The sequence below is a fragment of the Eucalyptus grandis genome, chromosome 5 (assembly GCF_016545825.1).
Source record: "Eucalyptus grandis isolate ANBG69807.140 chromosome 5, ASM1654582v1, whole genome shotgun sequence".
In the NCBI taxonomy this organism is placed as follows: domain Eukaryota; kingdom Viridiplantae; phylum Streptophyta; class Magnoliopsida; order Myrtales; family Myrtaceae; genus Eucalyptus; species Eucalyptus grandis.
Genome location: NC_052616.1, coordinates 52,996,787 through 53,018,025, shown reverse-complemented (window position 1 = coordinate 53,018,025; position 21,239 = coordinate 52,996,787). Strand labels below are relative to the sequence as shown.

Below are 21,239 nucleotides of genomic sequence, written 5' to 3'. Positions count from 1 at the left end.
GATCAACGGTTTAAGCCCATCCTAAAATACGATTCCAAACCATGCCCCATGTTAACTATCCCTTTTATCTTTTCCTATATATTTTTATCCTAACATCTAAATTATACTAAAATCGCTGGCTATACCATACATTAGATTAGAACAATGTGAAATTGAACGTAGACTCAAAATGTTACTTAAAGTTACAACTCAACACTAAACTAGCACAACATTTCCTGAGAAGCTATTTTTGTAAAAATTTTCATTTACATGTCCTTTTTGCCACTTAATAACATGCACATGCACTAACGGTAACATGATTAACCGATAAGATCATAGTAAATGGAACGATTAACCACAAATAGACCAGGATTATATTAATCAAAGTATAACAACACTTGAACATATGATTCCGACACCGATACTTACACTAAGGTAAAAGAGGCGCCCCGGGGCCACCCGGGACTATTAGTGAGCCGAATGGGAGCCCGAGGACTGCTGTCCAGCAGGCTCAGGCTGCAGTACAGCGGGCTTCAAATGCTCATTTGGTCCCTAAATCTATCCGAATGAGCCCGGAATTGCTCCAGGTGACCTATACAAGTAAAAGGATGTCCCGCAACGGCTCGGGATCCTCAAACGGAGCCGAGTCCACTGTGCAGTGCATTAGAGGGGCTGGACGGCGGGCTTTCGGTGCTCATTTTCCGCTCAAATGAACCCGAACGGCCCAAAAATACCCCGGACGTCTCCTATACATTCTAACGTGTACAGCCATGACAGTTCACGGATTAGACTAGATACCCCTTCGAGAAAATATTGGGTGCGCCGGCCGCTCCACGTCACCGTGCGCCCACCCAATCAGGATGCGAAATGTGTCGCCACGTTGAGCCTGGGTCCCGCTTTTGTTTTAGCCAAATATTTGCCTTCTCCTTCTCTCTCTTCATTAATTGCTGCGTCCTCTTCTGTCTTCTCCCACCCTTCGAATTTGAACTGCCCTCTCTTCTCTATCTTCTCCATCAAGATGCACGAAGTCTCTCTCTCTCTCTCAAAAATCTCTCCTTCCCAATAGCCCGCCGATTGCATCCGGCACGACGCCTCCGCTGTCCTGGAGACATTCCCTCAGGCTGCACGAGGCCCTCTTTCAAATATCTCTCAGGAGCCCACCCGTTGCATCTCGAGTTCCGCCATCGCCACTCCCTCAAGCTGCACGAAGCCCTCTTTAAAAAATCTCTCCCTCCTAGAAGCCCGCTTGTTGCACGCGAGCTTAGATCCGCCGCCTTTGGCACATTGCCTTCATCCCCGCCTCCGCCTCCACTATCACCACTCCCTCAAGCTGCATGAAGCCCTATTTTGAAAATCTCTCCCTCCCAAGAGCCCGCTCGTCGCAGCCGAGCTCAGACCCACCGCCTCCAGCACATCACTAGTGCTTCTGGTGCTTCCTCATCCCACCCCGCATTCATCGTTGGTGCTTTTGTGCTAGGTCTCTAGTGTACTACTCATCCAACACTATGGCCGTGAGCAAATGGGTTGTGCTCACACATGGTAATTCAATCGCCATGTGCGAGCTCTTTGCAAGGTTTGAAGTTTCTTAATACAATTATCCGAACTCCAAGAATGTGTATTTGGTTGTCCTGCCAATTTTTCACATATATGGCCCATCCCTTTGTCTTGGGACTGTTGTCATTAGGGTGTACGCTGTGGTTGTGATGAGGAGGTTCGATCCCAACATGGTGGTTAAGGCCATTGATAGGTATGGAGGCACCCATTTCCCTATGGTTGTGATGAGGTTCAATTCCAATGAGGTTGGATCCTCATTTTATTATGATCTCTAGAATATCAAGTATCTAAGCAAATTTAATTGGGATAAACCTGCGAAGTTGAACCTGTATTTTTTAGTGATTCAAAGCCGTTGTCTGTGGCCTATGTTTAGATTTATCATGGAAGGACATATGTCATTGTGGGAAACTCAATCTAGTTTAGGGACATGATGTACCTTTTACTTGCATCAATAGGAAAATTTTGAACTTGATTGGTATAACATGTGCCATTAAGCATGTCAAAGACGAGAGATGCGAGAGAGCCGGTGACACCTACTCCCTCTCCATTTTGGCTAGCGAGAGAGTGCTTGAGATGGAACCCATTTCTCCACATTTCCAGTGATTTACTTTTATACGTACGGAGTTTGTGAAAGAATTCGAAACGCTTGAATTTGAGATAATGCACTATATAAATGTCCATATGGTTACACAAGCATTGCTCATGACTCGTTTGAATGTTTTTTTTTTTTCATTACAAGTAGGACAGGAATTCTTTCAAATCCATCATTAGATCTTAATATAGAGGAGTCACTGGAGCACTTATAGTTTATGACATCACCTAGTATGTAAAATTTGAAATGAGAGTGTCTTGTCTGTTTTTTCTGGGAGGGATGGAAAATGGGTAGAATGATCACCTTACATCTTGTGTCCAGGTTAAATAACTTCCTTAGGCATTGAGTAACTTCGTAATATGGATGTTGCCACACGGTAATGAAAGCTATGCAGCAAACTAAAAAGGGGAGAAAATGTGATCAACAGATTATGAGGCCAAGCAACCTATGACAAGAGAATATTTATGTTGGAATTTGACGTTATCATCCTTCATTTTTTTTTCCTTATCTGCATCGACCAATTCACTATACCTTACTTGCTTTGATTCATGAACATTGGTATTTTTTCTTTTCTCTTCGGTGGTGATGGGTTTGGTACAAAATGCTCTTCGGGGGTTGACGGGACGGGGGAGCGTGTCCGCTAATGAGTTTTTGCCACCATTGTTACTGCAAATGAAAGCAAACCACGCATGATGCTCTGTTCTAAAAGGGCTGCTATTTAATTTGCTTCATGTTCTTGTTTAAAGGTTTGGAGGGATCATGACTCTAAGCCAAGGGCAAGCAGCATTGCTGACATTTTGCTCCTGCATTGGCCTTGCTAGCGTTAGCCTGGTTCCTACAATAATTGTTCTAGACATTCGTAAAAACTAGTTTTGGATCACTGCATTGAGGCCCTTAGCGTAATTGAAGATTGTTTTCCATTGAAGAGTTCGAGTTCTAGTGTTCCTCATCTTGGAAGAGCGGAAGTCATGTGTGAATATGCTAAACCCTTGATATGGAGGTGAGCAATGAGGAAGGAGCTAATTAAGGTAAAGATGATAGTGGCAGAAGACTAGACGCTATCGGAGATCGTTGTTCAGGGAATTGATCAGCAAGTTGAGCAGATGAGGAAGGAGTTACAGGCTACAGCCCAATGAGAAGGGCATGGCTTATTTAAAAGGCATATTCAAGAGATGACCAACACCCTAGCATTGATGGGGTGTTGGTCATCCAAGACTTGTAGCAATACTTACTGCAGGGCCATGCTGTTACTAGGAAGCTTAATTCTAATGGTAAGGTCAATACTATGCAGACTCTGCACAACTTAAATGAAGTTATTGATTTTCTTATTGTTGCCGGATTCCTAAAAAAGGTTCATTCATATAGCTCATATATGTAACGTTGTGACTGTCTAGATGAGCTGCCTCAATTTGAACAAGCCTGAAAGAAAAGTGCTAGAAAGCATTTGCCTGATTGGATCGAGCATTTTGATGGCCATGATGGACGGTGAGTATTGCTATGACATGATTTTTTTCAGCTGCATCTTTTGTGTTAATGAAAAGCAAAGAATCAATGTTTCAATTTATTACTACTTGTGAGGTGGACTATGGTTAGATGGTGTTTTTACCTATTGTCATTTTTTTTTCTTTTTGGTTGGTGTTTTGCTTGATTGTTGATGGGGCACCAAACAAGTCCCATCGTCTAAACGCATCAATTATCTAGTTGAATATGACAATATGCTGTTTTAAGAAGCTTCCTTGTATGTTTTCTTCGTTCTACAATAAGCATGTGGCAGGTTTTAATGCAAACTCAAGTCACTTATGTTCATTCACATGCACGATGGTGCAGTTGCTTTGATTGGCATAGGTTTTACTGTTGTTACTAGTTTTAAAGAAGCAGCATACCATGCTTGGCTTTGGCTACTATAACTTGATTGAGAGATTGGAATGGACAAAACAACACCTGTGGAGCTAGCCAACCACTTCTGTGAGTCCATTGGGTTGAAAATCCTCTGTGCTATTCCGAAAGACAGCACTGAAAATGGGTTTAAAGGATAGATGGCCGGTTGTTTCTTTGTGAGATAGATGATAACCACTTTTCAAATGGCTATGGTCATGCTTTTGGTAAAGTACTTACGCCCTGTCCCGTATAGTGTTATTTTGGCCGGTGAACTTGTATGTTAGCAGATCTAAGCTCTAGAATCTCTTCTTGGTTATTTATTGTGGTGTTTACTTCTTCGCAAAATGAGGATATGTGTTAAGAGAGATGCATTCTAGGAAGCCTCAACTTTACCGAACTCGCATATATGATGAGCTTTGGGAATCAAAGCCAGAATCCCATTCTAGCTATACCATTGATAGAATATTTGTTGGATGAAGTGAAAGATCTGAACATCGATAGAATCCCTGTACAATCTGTGCATCCAGATGTCAAAGTCATGGTTTTCATCTGCCTCAATCTTCTTTTGCTAATTGTATGCTTATGTAAATTTTGCTCATGGAACCTGATTGGAGTAACTCCAGTTTCTTCCTTTTTCTCGGGATGAGCAATATGATGGTTTTACTCATTATCAAAAGAGCAATTCCGTTAATGCTTCTCTTACGGCTTTTGACAGGTTTGGCTTGCCTTTCTTTTGTCATGCTTAATGTTCTCTCTACTGCGGATGGAGGACTTTAATGGCAAAAGTTGATACTAGGTTTAAAGAAGCAACATACCATGCTTGGCTTTGGCTACTATAACTCGATCAGGGAGATTGGGAGGGACAAAACAACACTTGTGGAGCTAGCCAACTGATTTCACGAGTCCATTGGTTTGAAAAATCCTCTTGTGCTATTCCGAAAGACAGCACTGAAAATGGGTTTGGAGGATATTCCTGGCATCCGAATTTGCAAACGATCCTTGTTTTGGTGACATCTGAGCCTTGGATAAATATGAAATGGCTTTTTCATGTTGGTTCAATGCTTCTTCAATTAACTTTGTTATTAGAGAATAGTGCTCGTCATTAATAAAGAAGAAAGTGATCAACCAAGGATAATCAATCAGGAGACATGGTGTTCCCGATGTCCCGCTTCTTCTCTACTTCCATGGTCATTATCTTCAAGCTCCTGGTTTCATTTGTCCTGCCAATGCGGCATAGATTTCCTAGAACTTGTGGTTGAGCTTCTGAGTGTGGAGTTACTCTTGCAGATTTATGAAGTGTTTAACCTGATATCAATTCCCTTGTTAAATCAATACACAAGACTTGATGTAATGGACGATTTCATTCATAATGTGTTTATTAACTCCTGTTGTAACTTGGCACTTCGAATTTTGAATTACACATTGATGCCACTCACTTCTTTGTGCAAATTTGACTTTTTCCCCAAATGAAAGATGGGTTAATGTGAGAACAAGTTGAACAACATACAACAGAGATCAACTCTTGAAATTGCACTTTGAATTTATAATTTATTCTCTTGAACTATTGAATTATCGTCACCATGAAAAGTCTTCATGGAGATACCACTTTCATGAATCAAACATCAAAATTCTCCTCATATTGCAATTGACAAATGAATCTCATTACACAAAGTAAAGAAACCAAGATGAAATTTACTTACATTAACAAATGAATATTTCATCTTCTAATGTTTACAATTCATATTTCAACTATTAAGGGTGTGTTTGGTAACGTTTCTGTTCAAAAATAAAAAAAAAGTATTTCTGTTCCGAGAAACAATTTTTTACCAAAAAAATGTGTTTGGTAAATTTGTTTCGGGAATAAAAAATAAATAAAAACACATTTGGTAAATTTATATTCTTTTTTGTTTCTTTTAATTTTTAATATTTTTATTTTATTTTCCTTTTTTCCTAGGGGCGGTGGCTAGGCAAGCTTAGCCTCGCCCGGATCCGGCAGGCTCAACCGGTGAGCCTCGCGAGCTCGAGCTCACCCAACCAAGGCGAAGCCTCGCCGGGCCGGCGACGCTCGACCTCACCGGGGGCAGGCAACGCTCCGGCGAGGTCGCTAACCCTTGACAGCGTCACCGGCCCTCGACAACCAGTCGCCGGCCATGGCCGAGACTAGCGACCGGCTAAAGAAAAAAAGAATAAAAGAAGAAGAAAAGAGAAGAGAGAAGTGTTTCTTCAAAAGTGTTTTGGAACAAGAAACAATTTTTTTGTTTCTCATTTCTGTTCTTTTTGTGTTCCAAGAACAAAAAATCAAATTTTGAACAAAAACACAAACAAACGTGTTTCTGTTATTTTTTTGTTCCCGAGAACAAAAAAAAAATTTTTGTTCTTAAACAGAAAAAAAGAAACAAAAACATGCAACCCTGGTAATAGGACACATGTTTGCATTCACAAAACAAATTCCAAAAAGAAATAAATCCAACATGTTTTATCTTGTGTAGAAGCATGACATTGGCTTGGTCTTGTTTGAAGAGAACTCTCTCGACTTTTGGCAACAGTTAGTCCTTTTTTGGGATTACAGGCTTGTTTTCCTCAAGTTTTAGAGCAGTTCCGAGCAGCATTTTGCCTCACGCAGCATCTGCAGTCAGGTATTCCCCCGCTGGTCTAGTTTTAACTTTCTCAGAACTTGCTTTGACCAGAGCAACTGAACCGGCAGACTTTTCAGCACTTAATGGCGAAGGAACAACATCCAGAGTACGTCCAACATTGTTGTTACTTGTCCTGGAAAAACCGACAATGGAAGAATGGACAATGTGAAACATGGTGTAGTCTAGAATCACAAAAAGCAAGTTTCATCTCAGAAATGTACCGAGATGGCATGTTTGTGGTTCCTTTCGATAATGGACTTGATATCTAAAAAGAATGATAAGCATGTCAGAAATCTGAGAAAGTATCCTTACCAAATGAAAGAAGTAAAGTGAAGAGCACCTTGCATAATCACCCAAAAATATAAGAAAAAAACTTAGTCAATGGAGTAGAAGCCCTCACATATGAAAAGCCAATACAGCCCATGAAAACAATAGAGGAAGCAAACAAGTCAAATGCCTTTCACTTTGGCCCACGAGTAAAAAGAGGCTGAATCAACAAGAGAAAGCTTGCTATACAGGTTTTCTCCAGTAACCAAGTTGTAGGATATATGGATTGTCACGATCCTGATTATATAACAAGAGAATGCGTCAAAAAGTATCAATTAAAACTGAACAATGGCTTGGGCATGGGAGGATTAGAGGTCACTGCCGTGTACTTAATCAAGTATAAAATTTTGTAATTATCATGTGTATCGCTAGTGTTCAGCTTAAAGTAAACAACTAGGTTGAGTAGCATCCTCTTCCATGCAATACCTATAAATAATTTCAGCCAAACAAACTAATCCATCTAATGGTGATAAAGCAGCCAAGAGGGGCTTGAAACTCTGATTACGAAAGGTATGAACAAATGCTTTTCCAAATATCTAAGGAAAACATCATTGTTCATTTCAGAAGCTTGGCACCGCAATCAATTGAATCTGTTTAAGAGGGTAATTGATAATAGTAGACATTACGGTATATCTGTACTAATTGCTCAGATTTATTTTTCATTCTTTGTATCCTCACGAATTATTTTTGAATTCTTTCAAAATGAAAAAATTGCACAGTTATTCACCCTTCAGCATAATGAAGTTTCTAGCTAACATTGTCATCATAATATATCAAGAAAGCACAAAACCCAGAAAAGCAACAAGAGAGGGTGCGTAGAATTCAAACCGTATAAGTGAGAAACATTGAACTTCAAATCATCATTTCCTCGACTTTGAAATGTCTTTCAGAACCTTCAAAAAATCCAATGGATTGTCGACCTTTTCCTGTGTAAGTTCGACAAAAAAATCCGAAGATCCCACGCAGATTTTCAATGAATTCGTTCCTGATTCATGCACCAAATCTCGTACGTACATAAATAAGCATGTGGAAGCACGATTACATCAAGACAAAATGTACATATTCAGAACACCTAACTTGAAGCTATTTATGGTGAGTAAAAAAGAAAAGAAACCTGTTCATTGTGGAGTTCAAAAACTGTGACAGAAAAGTCATATCTAGATGTAGCAGTTGCATCTGAATTCACAAAATCAAAGAACTCCTCGAAACAACGAGCATACAGACCACGATCATGGCTAGATCCTTCCTGAAAAGCATCAAAAAACACCATCATGTCAACTTCCATATCAGAATTTTGTGGAATGACATGGTGGGTGAACGTGGTTCATCATAACGTTACAAAGGCCCCCGTCCCCTGTTCAGATAACTATGATTGCCAAAGATCAAACCAATGATAATCAGATCTAAGAAATGCAAGCAGCAGAACTTTTAGCTCCTTAAATTCAGACATGACATAAGACAGATATCTGACAGAAGTATCTGCATTAATGGACCGTGCCCGTAATGGCAGCCATACATGCATAATTCACAAAACACATCCTCATTCCAGATCAGTACCCTTTTGAATGCAATAAGAATAAAAAACAAAATACTTTATCTAAAAAGCCACACCTAAATATTTGGATATTTAGCTCATAGGGAGAGAATATTCAGTGGGAGCATGTCTGAGAGAGAGAGAGAGAGACCATAGTGTGCGTCTTTCCTGAGTTACTTTGTCCATAAGCAAATATTGACATGTTAAATCCATCCAAAGCTGATTGAACCAACAGTTGAACATCATTAAATATATCAACTGCACATGCACCAGTCCTACTGTAAGATAACAAACCTCCATGCAAACCAGCCATGTAGCTAGTATATACCAAAAAATTTTCAAATGCTGCCTGTTATGTAACAAAATTAATCATTTTCTAGCTCACCCTGTCCAGCATGAGGTCCATACACCCTATCAAATTCATAATCTTTCTTAGGATTGGTACCGGTCTCATCACTAGTGTCAACACAGATAGTAAGATCATCAAGGAATTCTACAACAGGGGGACCTTCATCTTCAAATAATGGTCTCGAACGACAGAATACCTTTATGTTCCCTGAAATTAAAAGCATCTTCAAATCATCATAGGAAAGGAAAATACCCATAAATTTCTGACCAAAAAACTTCGTACAGCCTCAAAAAGGGAGGACTGGAAATTGAAGAGAAGAGCTGTTGAAACAAATTATTATAGTAGGAGAAGAGAGCACACAAAGAACAGAGGAATTCCCTATCTTGATCGATTTCTGTGCTTCCGTTAGAGAGTAACCAATTGAACTATAGTCCCTCAGCAACTAACTAACAAATAGCCCAACTTCTAAACCAAACAGTTACTTAACGTGTGTGCACCTCCTACACTCATAGCCAACCAAATGGCTTGAAGATGATTTGTCCTTCTCACTTAAACAGTATTAGTATAACTTAGGTCGACCAATCTAGTGATTGGGCAATCAATGGTGAATTGATGATGTGAAAGGAGTCCAAATGGAAATTATATCACGGGTGACTGGACTCTTGTCTGAAAATCATATTTCTTGGGAGTTCTTCCATAAGCTCAATCCAAGAGATTCAATTTCTATGTAACCAAAGTATCAAACTGATCCTAACAGAGGAGGAAGAAGATACACAGAGTAAAAAATCATTTTCGTTCTTGATATCTAGTCTCCATTTACATATTAACGAATCTCTGAGGCTTAATCAGTCCTGAACTAACAAACAGCTCAATTTTTCAGACTAACAACGATCAGAAAAATGCATCACAAACTGGCAGCTATTATCTCAAGTTAATCTGCACTTCATCGCTAAAACTCTATCAGTCATATTCCAACTTGATCTTACTTGTTAAACTCAAGTTTTGTCCTCCTACTACACACTGCAAAATTGCCATACAAGCAAGCTATCTCTACCCATCCATCCGACAGGAACATCATCCCAAAAATGAATTGCAATTCAAACTATAAATTTTCTGAATTATCTGCTCATATCCAAGTACTTCCGCTCCACGTGCTTCGTGTGGAAAGTGGGAGAACTCAATTAAGAAACCAAAGACTGACCTTTGGACGTCAACAACTCATTGAACAACTTCCTCTTTCTCACTGATGAGCGGTGCTATCCTAGCCTCACCTTCAAGGGCGACTTGATTTGACACAAAGCACAGAACCTGTCAAAAACCGAAATGAGAAAGCAAACGTGCGTCGAGGCACAACAGACACCGCACCGCCTCACCTAGTTTCCGCATCTTGTCGGCGAGAACGCCGACGTAGCGCGTGACTCGATCGAGCTTCGCGTTGGAATACTCCTGCACTTCGCTAGCCTCTTGTCTCAGCTCCAAGTAATCCTGCCTCGCAAGCTGCATCCGGAAATCGCTCTTCTCAGAGTTTGGCAACAGAGAAGGAATCGACCGAAGCAAGAAGCAAAAATTCGAAACAGGCAAATCCCCCAACTTAATCGGGAGCCAAAACAGAGAGCGAGAGACGATCGAAGCGTTTCGGAAAACCTGGACATTGTTTGCGAGCCACTGGACCTTGGAGGCCAGCGGGAGCTGCGAGGGCGGCGGCGGAGATCGAGTACCGCCGGACGAGGGGGGCGCTCGGCCGGTGCTGGTCGTCGGCGTCGAAGGAGGCGGAGGTCGAGGTCGAGGGAGTGTCTCGAAGGAGCAGCTCACCTCCCACTTCCACCGGTTGCTCCTCGGCTCCGACTGAATTTTTTTCAAAATGGCGCCTCTTTGTGCAGCTGTCTCGAGGACAGTGGAGGCGTCGTGCCGGATGCTATCGAGCGATTTTTGTGAGAGAGAGACTTCGCGCGGGAGAAGACAGAAGAGAAAGGGCACTTCAAATGCGAAGGGCGGGAGACGCGGCCATTAATGAAGAGAGAGAAGGAGAAGGCAAAAATTTGGCTAAAAACAAAAGCGGGACCCGGCTCCAGTGGTGACACGTGTCGCATCCTGATTGGGCTCGCGCACGGTGACGTGGAGCCCCTGTCGCACCCAATATTTTCTTCCATTTCTCACCTTCTTTCTTTTCATTTCTCCTCTTATTCTTCTTCTTTTTTTCCTTTTATAGAAAAACCATTTTACTTAAGACTCCATTTATTTCTAAAAGCATCTTTATGGGTGCGTTTGGGAACCACTTTGGGGTAAAGCGCTTTAGGAAAATGCAATCTTTGACTTAAAGATGTTTTCAAAATGCAAACTTGTGTTTGGCAAATTGTACTTTAAAAGCTCTTTGTGAAGTGCTTTGAGCAAAATAGCGTTTGGGGAATTTACATATTTACAAATGAGTTTTGTGATAAAAAAAATTATTAAAAAAAATAATAAAAAAAAAAGACCGGCGAGGCGGCGGCCGTCGGCAACCTCCCGCGACCGCCGGCGACCTCCAGCGACCCCGGATCTGGGGCGGCGAGGTCGCGCGACGCCGTCGCGACCTCCGGCGACCCCGGATGCAGGGCGGCGAGGTCGCGCGACGCGGCCTCGACCTCCGGCGACGCCGGATCTGGGCGGCGGGCCGCGCGTCGAGCGACGCCGCCTCGACCTTCGGCGACCTAGATCCGAGGCGTCGAGGTCGTGGGAGGACCTCGCCGCCCGGATCCGGGTCACGACGGGGTCGCGCGACCTCGCCGCCCGGATCTGGGGCGCGAGGTCGCGGGAGGTCGCGCGACGCCGCCGCGACCCAGATCCGGGCGGCAAGGTCGCGCGACCCGATCGGTCGCGCCGAGCCTCCGGCACCGGATCTGGTCGCGACCACCGGACTGCGACCAGATGGGTCGCGCGGCCTCGGCGAGCTCCCCGCGGAGGTCACACGGTGCGGCAAGCGACGGTCGCCGGCAACGCCGCGACTCGCGGAGGTCGTCCGACTCTCCGACGACGATCGCTAGGTCGCGGCGTCCTCAGCATGCGGCGTCGGCCCTGAGAAGATGAACAGTGTTTCATCCAAGGGCACGAACCGGAAAAACAAAAATTCATGAGGACAATTTTGGAAAAAAAAAAAGAGTGAACGAAGAACGCGTGGGCATGCCGAGAAAGCCGAAAGCCCAAGGCGAGTCCCCCTGCCTTGGGCTTTCAGCCTTAAAAATGCTAGCATTTTGTCCAGGTGCCTTCCAAAGTTTTTTCCCAAACGCCTTTTTTTTTGCCCAAAGGACTTTGGACCCCGAAGGGGCTTTGGGAAGTGGTTCCCAAACGCACCCTATAAAGGTTTGCTTTGTTTATAAAAATGAACGAACGAATTATCCACAAAGGTGGAAAGCAATTTCCCTTGACTAATTATTTTAAGAGATGCAAATGACCACTTTTAGAAAAATATTTTCTGAGCTTTTCAATTTTGAGCCTTAATATGTTTTGACAAAATAAGCTACCATTTTTGTTCATCAATGAGATTTTTTTTTTTTACTTCATAGGAAAATCTAACTTTATTCTAATTAAATACTTCCGTGTTCATTAGATACTCTCTTTTGTCTCCTTCTCTCTCTTAAAATCCGAACAAGGACACCCACAAATAAGTATAGAGTATTTTTAAATTACATTGACAAGTGAAAATAACCTTAATAATGTAAATAATTAATGCACAAAATAAAATGTAGAAGGTAAGAAAGATTGAGATTATGATGCTGAATTTTTAAATATCCTTCCTCAAATCTTTCTCCACGAATACTTACACATTCTGTCAACATGATTTTTCGGAAAAAAAATAATTCGTTATAGGATGGACGAAGAAAATAATTCAATGTTTTGTTCTATTGAACATGGTGGGCTTCATATCCGCTTGTGAAATTAGATTATTTAGATCACAATTCGTAAAAGGTTGCTTTTACTTTGTCAATGCATATTCTTATACATTCTCTCAACATCATTTATTCTCGACATTTGCTCACATAGTGTACTCTTTTTTCTTTTTCTCCATTTTTCACGTTTGCTCTGGCTTATGGTAATTTTGAAATCTCATCCAGTCATATCCCATAAACTGATGCCATTGAGATATGGTTGCTCATATGCAGTCGGAAGCAATATATTTACTGTGATAATCATCGTGGTCGCCCTTTCTGTCATCTCAACCACGGTGGTTCTCTTCCTCGCTTGGCGTTTCAGTCGGAGGAATGCGACCAACAGACATGAAGTCATCCAAGGAGATCGAATCGGTAAGAAATATGTACTGCCGCCGTCTACTTGGACAGAATGATAAAACTGTGTAGGCAGGATGTACTTTTCTATTCTTTTAATGAAATGACCATCTGGTGTTATTTCTTTGCGTAGGCCTAACAGAAATTACGAACTCCCAGTCCATGCTGTACGATTTAGCCACCATAGTAACCGCCACAAACAATTTCTCTTGTCAAAACAAGTTGGGTCATGGCGGATTCGGTGAAGTTTTCCTGGTATAGCTAGTTATCACACTTGAAACATCTTTTTTGTTAAAAAAAACTTGGAAGATTTTTTATTTCGCCACTTTGAAAAGTTGAAAGTTGTGGTCAGAAGCTACTCAGGTGTACTTAAACATAAAAATACTAACCACGCTTCTTAATGGACTACTGATAGCCGTGAAGCGACTATCTCAAAGCTCTAGACAAGGTTTAGAAGAATTTAAGAACGAAGTCACATTGCTTCTGAAGCTTCAACATCGAAAAATCTGCTCGGGTTCTACTTAGAGGGTGAAGAAAAACTGCTTGTCTATGAGTTTGTGCAGAATAAAAGTCTTGACTACTTTTTATTTGGTACATCATCATTTTGAGATTTTACTAAGCTATTGCTTTTTCTGTTGAGGCGAATATGTCATTAGCCTTAGATTATGTTGTATCTTTTGCAACCTAAAGTTAGTTCCTTGCGTAGAATACATTCAAGAGGATTTATCAACCAAAAATAACCTGCATTTCAATTGTGGATTCATGCAGATCCTGGAAAAAGCAAGCACTTGAATTGGTCGATACATTACAACATAGCATGTGGGATTGCTCGAGGAATGCACTATCTACATGAGGACTCTCGAATTCGGATCATCCATCGTGATATGAAATCAAGCAATATATTGTTGGATAGTGAAATGAACCCCAAGATTTCCGATTTTGGCATGGCAAGGATTTTCGGGATCGACCAAAACACTAACAATGATCAAAAGAATTGGGGGGACTTAGTAAGTGTTGTCATGCTTTGTTCTTTGCTTTTTATGCTTATTTATGCTTATATTACTAATACATAATGGTTTGCAGTGGCTACATGTCACCTAAGTATGCGATGAATGGGCAATTCTCAGTGAACTACGATGTTTATAGTTTTGGTGTCCTACTTCTAGAGCTCATTATTGGTAAGAAGAATAGCTTTTTCAACCAGGAAGACAAAGGCGAAGGTATTGCTTGCTACGTAAGTTGCACGAATTGACTCCTTAACTAAAATGAAAATGGTTAAACTAAGCAAATTCGATGTCTTGAGAAATTTTTTCAATGAACTATTTTCAGGCCTGGAAAAACTGGAGAGACGGTACGCCATTGTTGGTGTTAGATCCCGTCATTGGAGAAAGGTCATTGGAGAGAGGTATTCAGTTGCCGAAGTTGCTAGATCCCTTAGAATTGGTTTGCTATGTGCTCATGAAGATCCAAATCGTAGACCCACAATGCCCACAATGGCGGACATAGTCCATGAGTTGAACAGCTGCTCTGTTACTCTTGAATTGCCCCAACCGGCTTTCTGCTCCAGTAGGACTGGGAGACTGGAATTGAACAAATCCACCGGGAGGTCTATCATTGGGGCTGAATTTGGGTGATCATCAACGAACAACAAGTAAACACGGTGTCTTCTCATCGAGGTTTACGGTGTCTTCTCATCGAGGCTAATATGGTCGTTTATATTAATCTATTCATATGCGAATGGAAGTTCTTCCTCATATGAAGAAATGATTAATTAGAAAGGACCATCTTTATTGAGGGTTTCACTTCATTGTGAAGATTTTCTCATAGTATTTTCATGATATGTGATAATAAAATCTGCACGCTTTATTTCCATCACATTCATTAGAAATCGAGGTCTTGAATGTCATCTCTAAATATATTCCGTTGCATCTCCGACTTCTTTACTCGATTATGATGGTTGGTGGTTGATTATAATGGTACGGCAAAGCGATATTACACGCATATTTCCTTAATTCCTCGATCTTCAAAGGGCCACAGAAAGTTCAGAGTTCGAAGGGAATCGCTGAACATGAGAATGCAACTCACGCAATTGACCATGTAAATGACCCCCATACTACGCCAATGGGGGACCATCCTCACTGGTCACCATTTATCTTATTCTCTTTCACACCTGTTTTGATGGCTTAACCAACAGTAACGTATTTAAAATATTTTGGGATCATCCTCTTTCTCTCTCCACCTCCCCCCTCCACCACGACTTACACGACCCTCGCGTTATTTCCGTGCCTCACCATTATCGACATTTCGATTCTGCATTGCATAAGCCCATCTTTGCTCAAGCTCGCCTTCTTATCACATAAGGAGGAGGGCAGTGGCATTACTCATGGAATTGAGAAGAAGTGAAAGATAAGAAAAGGAAAAGAAGAATTTGTGGAAGAAAAGGAAATAACAAAAGTTCAGAGAACTCTTTTCTTTATTTGACGGCTTCAACAAAAGAACTGTGCATAGATGGTTGATGGAACTATAAGGATTTGCGATAAATGTGATTAATCATCTGGGTTTGAACAAAGTATTACTATTGGGTGAAATGTGGATGTGCTTTCTTTTTTTATATAAATGCGGATTTCAAGGAGTATAACTCAAAGTCCCTAACAATTGTTCCAAAAAAGCGGCATGTCTTTTGTGGGAAAAAGGAACCGGAAACACTCGGAATTCTTTTTAACATTCACACTCATTGCAAGCAATTCAAAAGATTGTCTTGTCAATATTCTGGACTTGCTTTGACCTTGGCCATAACTTTTCATTATGGAAAAGAACACCGATTTTTATTTTTTTTTGGTCGAAAGTGCAACGGGTATTCATTAAGACGTGAGATTACAGCTTGAAGATAAAGCATCAGCATAAACTAGATCAAGCAAAATGAACAGGGGAAAAAGATTCCAGTTCTGGGTCGAATTGTAGAGATGGGCCTTCGAAGCCCAATCAGCAGCTAGATTTGCTTCTCGTCTGCAGTGGAGCATCATGAGGTTACGAAACTGGGAAAGCAAAAAGAAAGCTTCATTGAGCACAGATCGGAGCTCCCACGGCGGCGATCGCAGACCCTTCATGATTTCGACAAGATGAAGACAGTCAAATTCGACCTCCAGATTAGCGTTGTGGAGGCATTGGCTGAGTAGATGTCTAAGTGAAAAGATAAGGGCTTGACACTTTGTTTCAAGAGCGGAATGCGCAGAGACTCGACTCGAGATAAGATCAGTAAGTCTCCAAGAACACCAACTTTGAACATTGTATTTTTAACTTTCTCCATTGTCTTATCTACTCCATTCTCTTTTGTCGTTTATAAGATAATATTGTACAATATCCTCTGGAAATTTGTACCAATTGTTTAGTGGACTAGTCTTTGATAAAGACAAGTTGCGAGAACGTTAAGTGAGACTGTCTTTCCACACCGTTAATGAGACATTCCATTAATAATATGCGATGTGTCCAAGTAGGACCCAATTCTCTCTCTGTATCTCATGGCATCAAATTTTTACCACTCTAATCAAGGTCACCACCGTAGAGCCTCCAATCGAAGTTCATGGAGACCGGACATTGATGGTCGGTGTCGAGGTCATAGAGCAAGGAGTTGCTGACATGCACTTCTATAAGGGTCGTTGAACCTAGCAATCGCGTCGATGCGCTTCATGTTCTCAAAAACAACAATGAGTGAGAGGAAGGCTCGGGCTTAAGGTTTCTACGAAGTGTAGGTGTTTGTGTTTTCGAGGTCGGCTATGAGTTTATGAAGGTTTCTACAAGTTGAAGCATGTTCACCTTCCATTTCATTTAATAACCTTGAAGAAACAGAGAATTGGAAAAGAAATTTAATTAAGCTTTAATTTCAACTTTGATTCCTAATGAATTGTACAAAAGCTCAAGGGATTTTGCTTGTGAATTTTCCTTATAAATTTGGTCATCTTGCTGTGCACATTTTTGTTTGCATAGCTTGTTAAAAAAGTGTAAGCATTTCCTGATTTATGGTGTGATGCAGAAGGACGGAAGGAAAGGAGAGAGAGGGTAATGAAGTAGAGAGAAATAAAGGAGGTGAGAAAAGAATTGAATTAATAGGTTCACTAGGACATGTGGTAGCCCATTAATGGAGTGTCTTGTTGATGACATAGAAAAACAATCCCACCTAATATTTTCTTGGAGCTCGTGTCATCGCAGAAGTCAAGATCAACCTGATTGAATATACAATAGTTATAGATGGGTTCGGCCCATGTTTCCAAAAGCCCAAACCTATGTTTCAATAGCCACAATTCAGTTACTTTCAAAGTTGCCTCCTAGATATGGGCATAAAGTTAGTGAAGGCGGTGACAAATGGAAGGAAAAAGAGAAAGTGGGCTTGTCCGCGAAAGAAATGAGAAAGCAAAGAAAAAACGGAGAAATTTTCACGTGTGCACATTTTGGACACCCCGACCATACCAACACGATATAAAGTCATCATTACTAACCTTAGAATGAGGCCTCAAAGTAGTCCTAACCATTAAGGATTCCCACCAAGAATGGGTAGCATTTGCACCACAATGAACACCACCCTTAGCATGAAGAAGTGATCGTGATATAAGATTCATCTCATTTGTTTCCTTTAGTATTGATGATTTTATTTCCTTTTGCTTTTCTTCATGACCGATCTAGAGAGGAAAGATTGCCTAGGGTAGGGAGACACAACATGCCAGTTTAACCGATGCTCTTCATTGTGATAAATGTCCCCAAGCATTGGCAACTCCATATCCATTACTATTTATAAAAAGCAACATTATTATTTTAATTTTTAATTAAAATGAGTTGTTTTATAATGTTGGTGCAAATGAACTTACCACCATGGAGTCCTTGTAGTTTGATTTGGCTACAACACAAGCTGCAACAAATGATTTCTCTCATGGAAAAAAGTTGGGTGAAAGTGGATTTGGTGAAGTTTTCCAAGTACATATTACAAACTGTTAGAAACAATTCAAAATGCTTTACATATAAATTGTATTGAACATAGTGATGTTGAAGAAAAAAAACATGTAAAGCCTTCTTATGTTAGCTTCTAAGAAGTTGTGATAAGGAATTAAATGAAGACACAAAATCATTTAGGGTAGACTTCCTAGTGGAAAACAAATTGCAATGAAGAGGCTATCTTAAAGCTCAAGACGAGGTGATGAAGAATTTAAGAACAGAGTTCTATTAGTTGCAAAGCTTCTGTGACATCCCGATTTCCTAATTATATTTTCAATAAATTGAGACGGGCATTTTGTTGGCACGCATATAGTTCTTTTCCTTGAGTCAGCTACTCATGTGAAAACTAGTGTATCAGGTGAAGCCGTTAAGAAATTCTAATGCATCGGACTCGAGAATTTGACCAATAAGCGATCTTTCGACTGAGCTAATCTGCAAGGGTCATTATAGCACAATTAAAAATCGATTAGAGATCGGAGATAGGTCGACTCAACAGAGGCATGTGATCAGGTGTGGGTGATTCCACCAGATTGCACAATTCTTGTCGATCGGCACTGAACCGACTTTTCTATCGATTGGGTATCTTGTATTCGTATTTGAAACCTTGAGATTTCCCCGACAACCGAAAGTCGCCAATGTTTCAAAGATTTACATTGTGGCTTGAGATGATCAACCACAGGTTAAATGCATGAAAATTTCTAAAGGCTACCTGGTAGGTTGGGCCGCGCTAGTATCGTGCCAAGGTGAATCTAACCGTGGAATTGAGATCGAATTCATAAATTAAGAGTCTGGGTGTGTCACAAATAATTTTAGGATCATTAAATCATCTTTGGAAGATTTTTCATGCAATCAGAGTTTTTCAGCAAATTAAATCAAAGAATGGCTAATTTGGCTCGAGAAATTAGTAGGCCTGCTTTAAGTCGTGTTTTTGGGACTTAAGTTAGTTCTACGGACAAGTGAATATGTGAATTGAAGTGTGGTGACATTGGATTAATTTTATGGACTTCAATTTGATTCAATTGGAAGAGAACCGAATAGAATTGAAGAATTGAACGTACAAGATTTTATGCCCCGGCAAAAAAGTAAATTGCAACCATTGGAAAATATTATGGGAGGTTTAGAGATAGTGGAGTATGACATCACTTGATGATGTCATGGTGGGCCATTTTGTGGGATGAAAGAAAGAGAAAAAAAAAAAACACCGGCCGCGGTGGCTCCACTGAATAAGGCCCTGCTGATCCTCAGCCCAGAGGTGAATGGTTCAAAACCTAGGGGAGGCGCTAGGTGTATTAAGTGTGACTCAGGGGTGGTGGGTCATCTTGCTTAAGTGTCACCTGGGGGTTTACGGCGCGGCTGTTGGCTACAAGCCGATTCCTCCAGCACAAAAAAAAAAAAAGGTCCCCTCCTTCTCTCTCCTCCCTCTCTCCTTCCTCTCTCCCGTCGCCTCTCTCCTCCATCTTCATTGTGTGAAGACCAAAAAATGCAAGGAAGAAACCGGAGCAGCCCCTTCGCCCACTCGCACGCTCGTCTGTCAGAGGCTTCGCCGTCACCGTTCGTCCGCCGTTAGTCGCTTCGCTTGCCTGCGTGTGTGCTGCTCTGCCTTCTTTCTCCCCCTCCGTCTGCTGCTCGAGATCTCAAATCTGGTAGAACGCCAGGCAGAAGCAACAGTTGACGTCGCCGGGAGCCGTCGCTCGCCACACGCCGTCCTTGCCCCGCGTTGTCTCGTCGTCAAGCTGCCGTCCTCACACGCCGCTGCTGGCCGCGTGTCTTGGTGGTCTTCTCGCTCAGCTCGTCGTCCCGAGCTGCTGTTCAGCTCGCGCAGGAGCCGCCGGAGCTCCCTTCGGCCACCGTACGCCACCACCTCGACTCACCTCAACCCCGCTTGCCCTCCGCCGGCCTTGCCTTGCCACCTCAGCCCCGGATCCGCCTCAACCAGCTACGAGCGAGAGGTTGCAGAAAATGGGTATGACAGGTGAACGTTTGGCCCATTTTGGCCGGCTTCCCGGCCTCGAAGCTTGGCCCGCTTTGAGGAAAGTTGTTCCCCTCGGCGTCCCCGTCGTTTTGGTCTGCTCAGCTCACTAATCCGGTGAGTTTAGCTCACTAAACCTCGCTTAGAGGGTTAATTATGCTTAGGGAGGTTTAGTTTATGTTAAGTATTATTAGGTTGTTAGTTTAGGTTATTTAAGAGTTGATTAGATTAAGGTGGTGTTTTAATTTAAAATGTGCTTAATTAAGGGTAAGTAGGTTTATTTAGAATAAGCATTGATTTGACATAAATGGATTTACTTTTGATTTATTTAAATATCTCGAAATTATTAAATAATTTAATAATATATCATTATTTGAAATTATTAAAATATTACTATTTAATTATTTTCGGAATAAATTTAATTATTTATTAAATTCCGAAAATTTTGTCAAGACCCTAAATTCTCGGAATTTCGTGCCGTCATTCTTTGTGTAGTCAGATTTTGAAATTGATGATTGGATATTATAAATCGAGTGTGGATCGTGAAAAATATGGATATTATTATTTAATTAATTTTCGAATAAATTTAATTATTTAATAAATTTCGAAAATTATTTTGGGACCTTATTTTCTTAGAATTTCGTCTTTGATCATTCTTTGTGCATTTAGAATTTGAATTTAATGAATGGATGTGACAAATGGAGTGTGATTGGATAAATAGGGATTCTTTATAAAATCCCAAGTGTCGAAATTGATGGGAGATTGGCCGTGATTAACCACCTATTAGAGGTCGTGCCCAGTGGGGCCGTGATTCGCCACCTGATAAAGGTCGCGCCCAACCGAGCCGTGATTAACCACCTATTAGAGGTCGTGCCCAGTGGGGCCATGATTTGCCACCTGATAAAGGTCGCGCACAACTGGGCCGTGATTTACCACCTATTAGAGGTCGTGCCCATCGGGCCGGGATCTACCACCTTTTAAAGGTTGTGCCAAGTGGGGCCGTGATGCCACTAATTCTAATTTTGCCGAGTGGGGCCGTGATTGCCACTGGTTGTTAAACCTTCCTATAGGGTCGTGATTGGAGGCAATGATTGATTTGCTAGAGTGACATGTAATCGGCCAAGTCGATTGATCGTTGAGACGATCCAAGTGGTTGAATTGTTCTGATAATGTGATTGT

At 41.4% G+C, this 21,239-nt stretch overlaps 1 protein-coding gene and 2 long non-coding RNA genes across 3 annotated transcripts; 2 read left to right on the top strand and 1 right to left on the bottom strand.

The window, feature by feature from the left end:
• Positions 1–2,457: 2,457 nt before the first annotated feature.
• Positions 2,458–4,087, top strand: LOC104420903. Its single transcript, XR_005551008.1, has 3 exons — positions 2,458–3,396; positions 3,520–3,610; positions 3,953–4,087. It is a non-coding gene; the product is annotated as an uncharacterized LOC104420903 (long non-coding RNA).
• Positions 4,088–6,373: 2,286 nt separating this feature from the next.
• Positions 6,374–10,831, bottom strand: LOC120293258. The gene is made up of 7 exons (XR_005551003.1): positions 10,494–10,831; positions 10,223–10,346; positions 10,051–10,157; positions 8,652–9,056; positions 8,081–8,212; positions 6,861–7,892; positions 6,374–6,772 (listed from the first exon to the last, which is right to left on the bottom strand). It is a non-coding gene; the product is annotated as an uncharacterized LOC120293258 (long non-coding RNA).
• Positions 10,832–14,079: 3,248 nt separating this feature from the next.
• On the top strand, positions 14,080–14,985 carry LOC120293256 (putative cysteine-rich receptor-like protein kinase 35). Its single transcript, XM_039312298.1, has 2 exons — positions 14,080–14,328; positions 14,438–14,985. Exons 1-2 carry the CDS (start codon positions 14,181–14,183, stop codon positions 14,740–14,742), a joined length of 453 nt encoding a protein of 150 aa, XP_039168232.1. The 5' UTR covers positions 14,080–14,180; the 3' UTR covers positions 14,743–14,985.
• The last annotated feature ends 6,254 nt before the right edge of the window (positions 14,986–21,239 follow it).

Bases quoted from the DNA above. Each gene is read 5' to 3' on its own strand.
- LOC120293256 (XM_039312298.1), top strand. From the start codon at position 14,181: ATGGTTTGCAGTGGCTACATGTCACCTAAGTATGCGATGAATGGGCAA. The intron at 14,329-14,437 runs GTATTGCTTGCT...AACTATTTTCAG, and splicing joins CCAGGAAGACAAAGGCGAAG to GCCTGGAAAAACTGGAGAGA.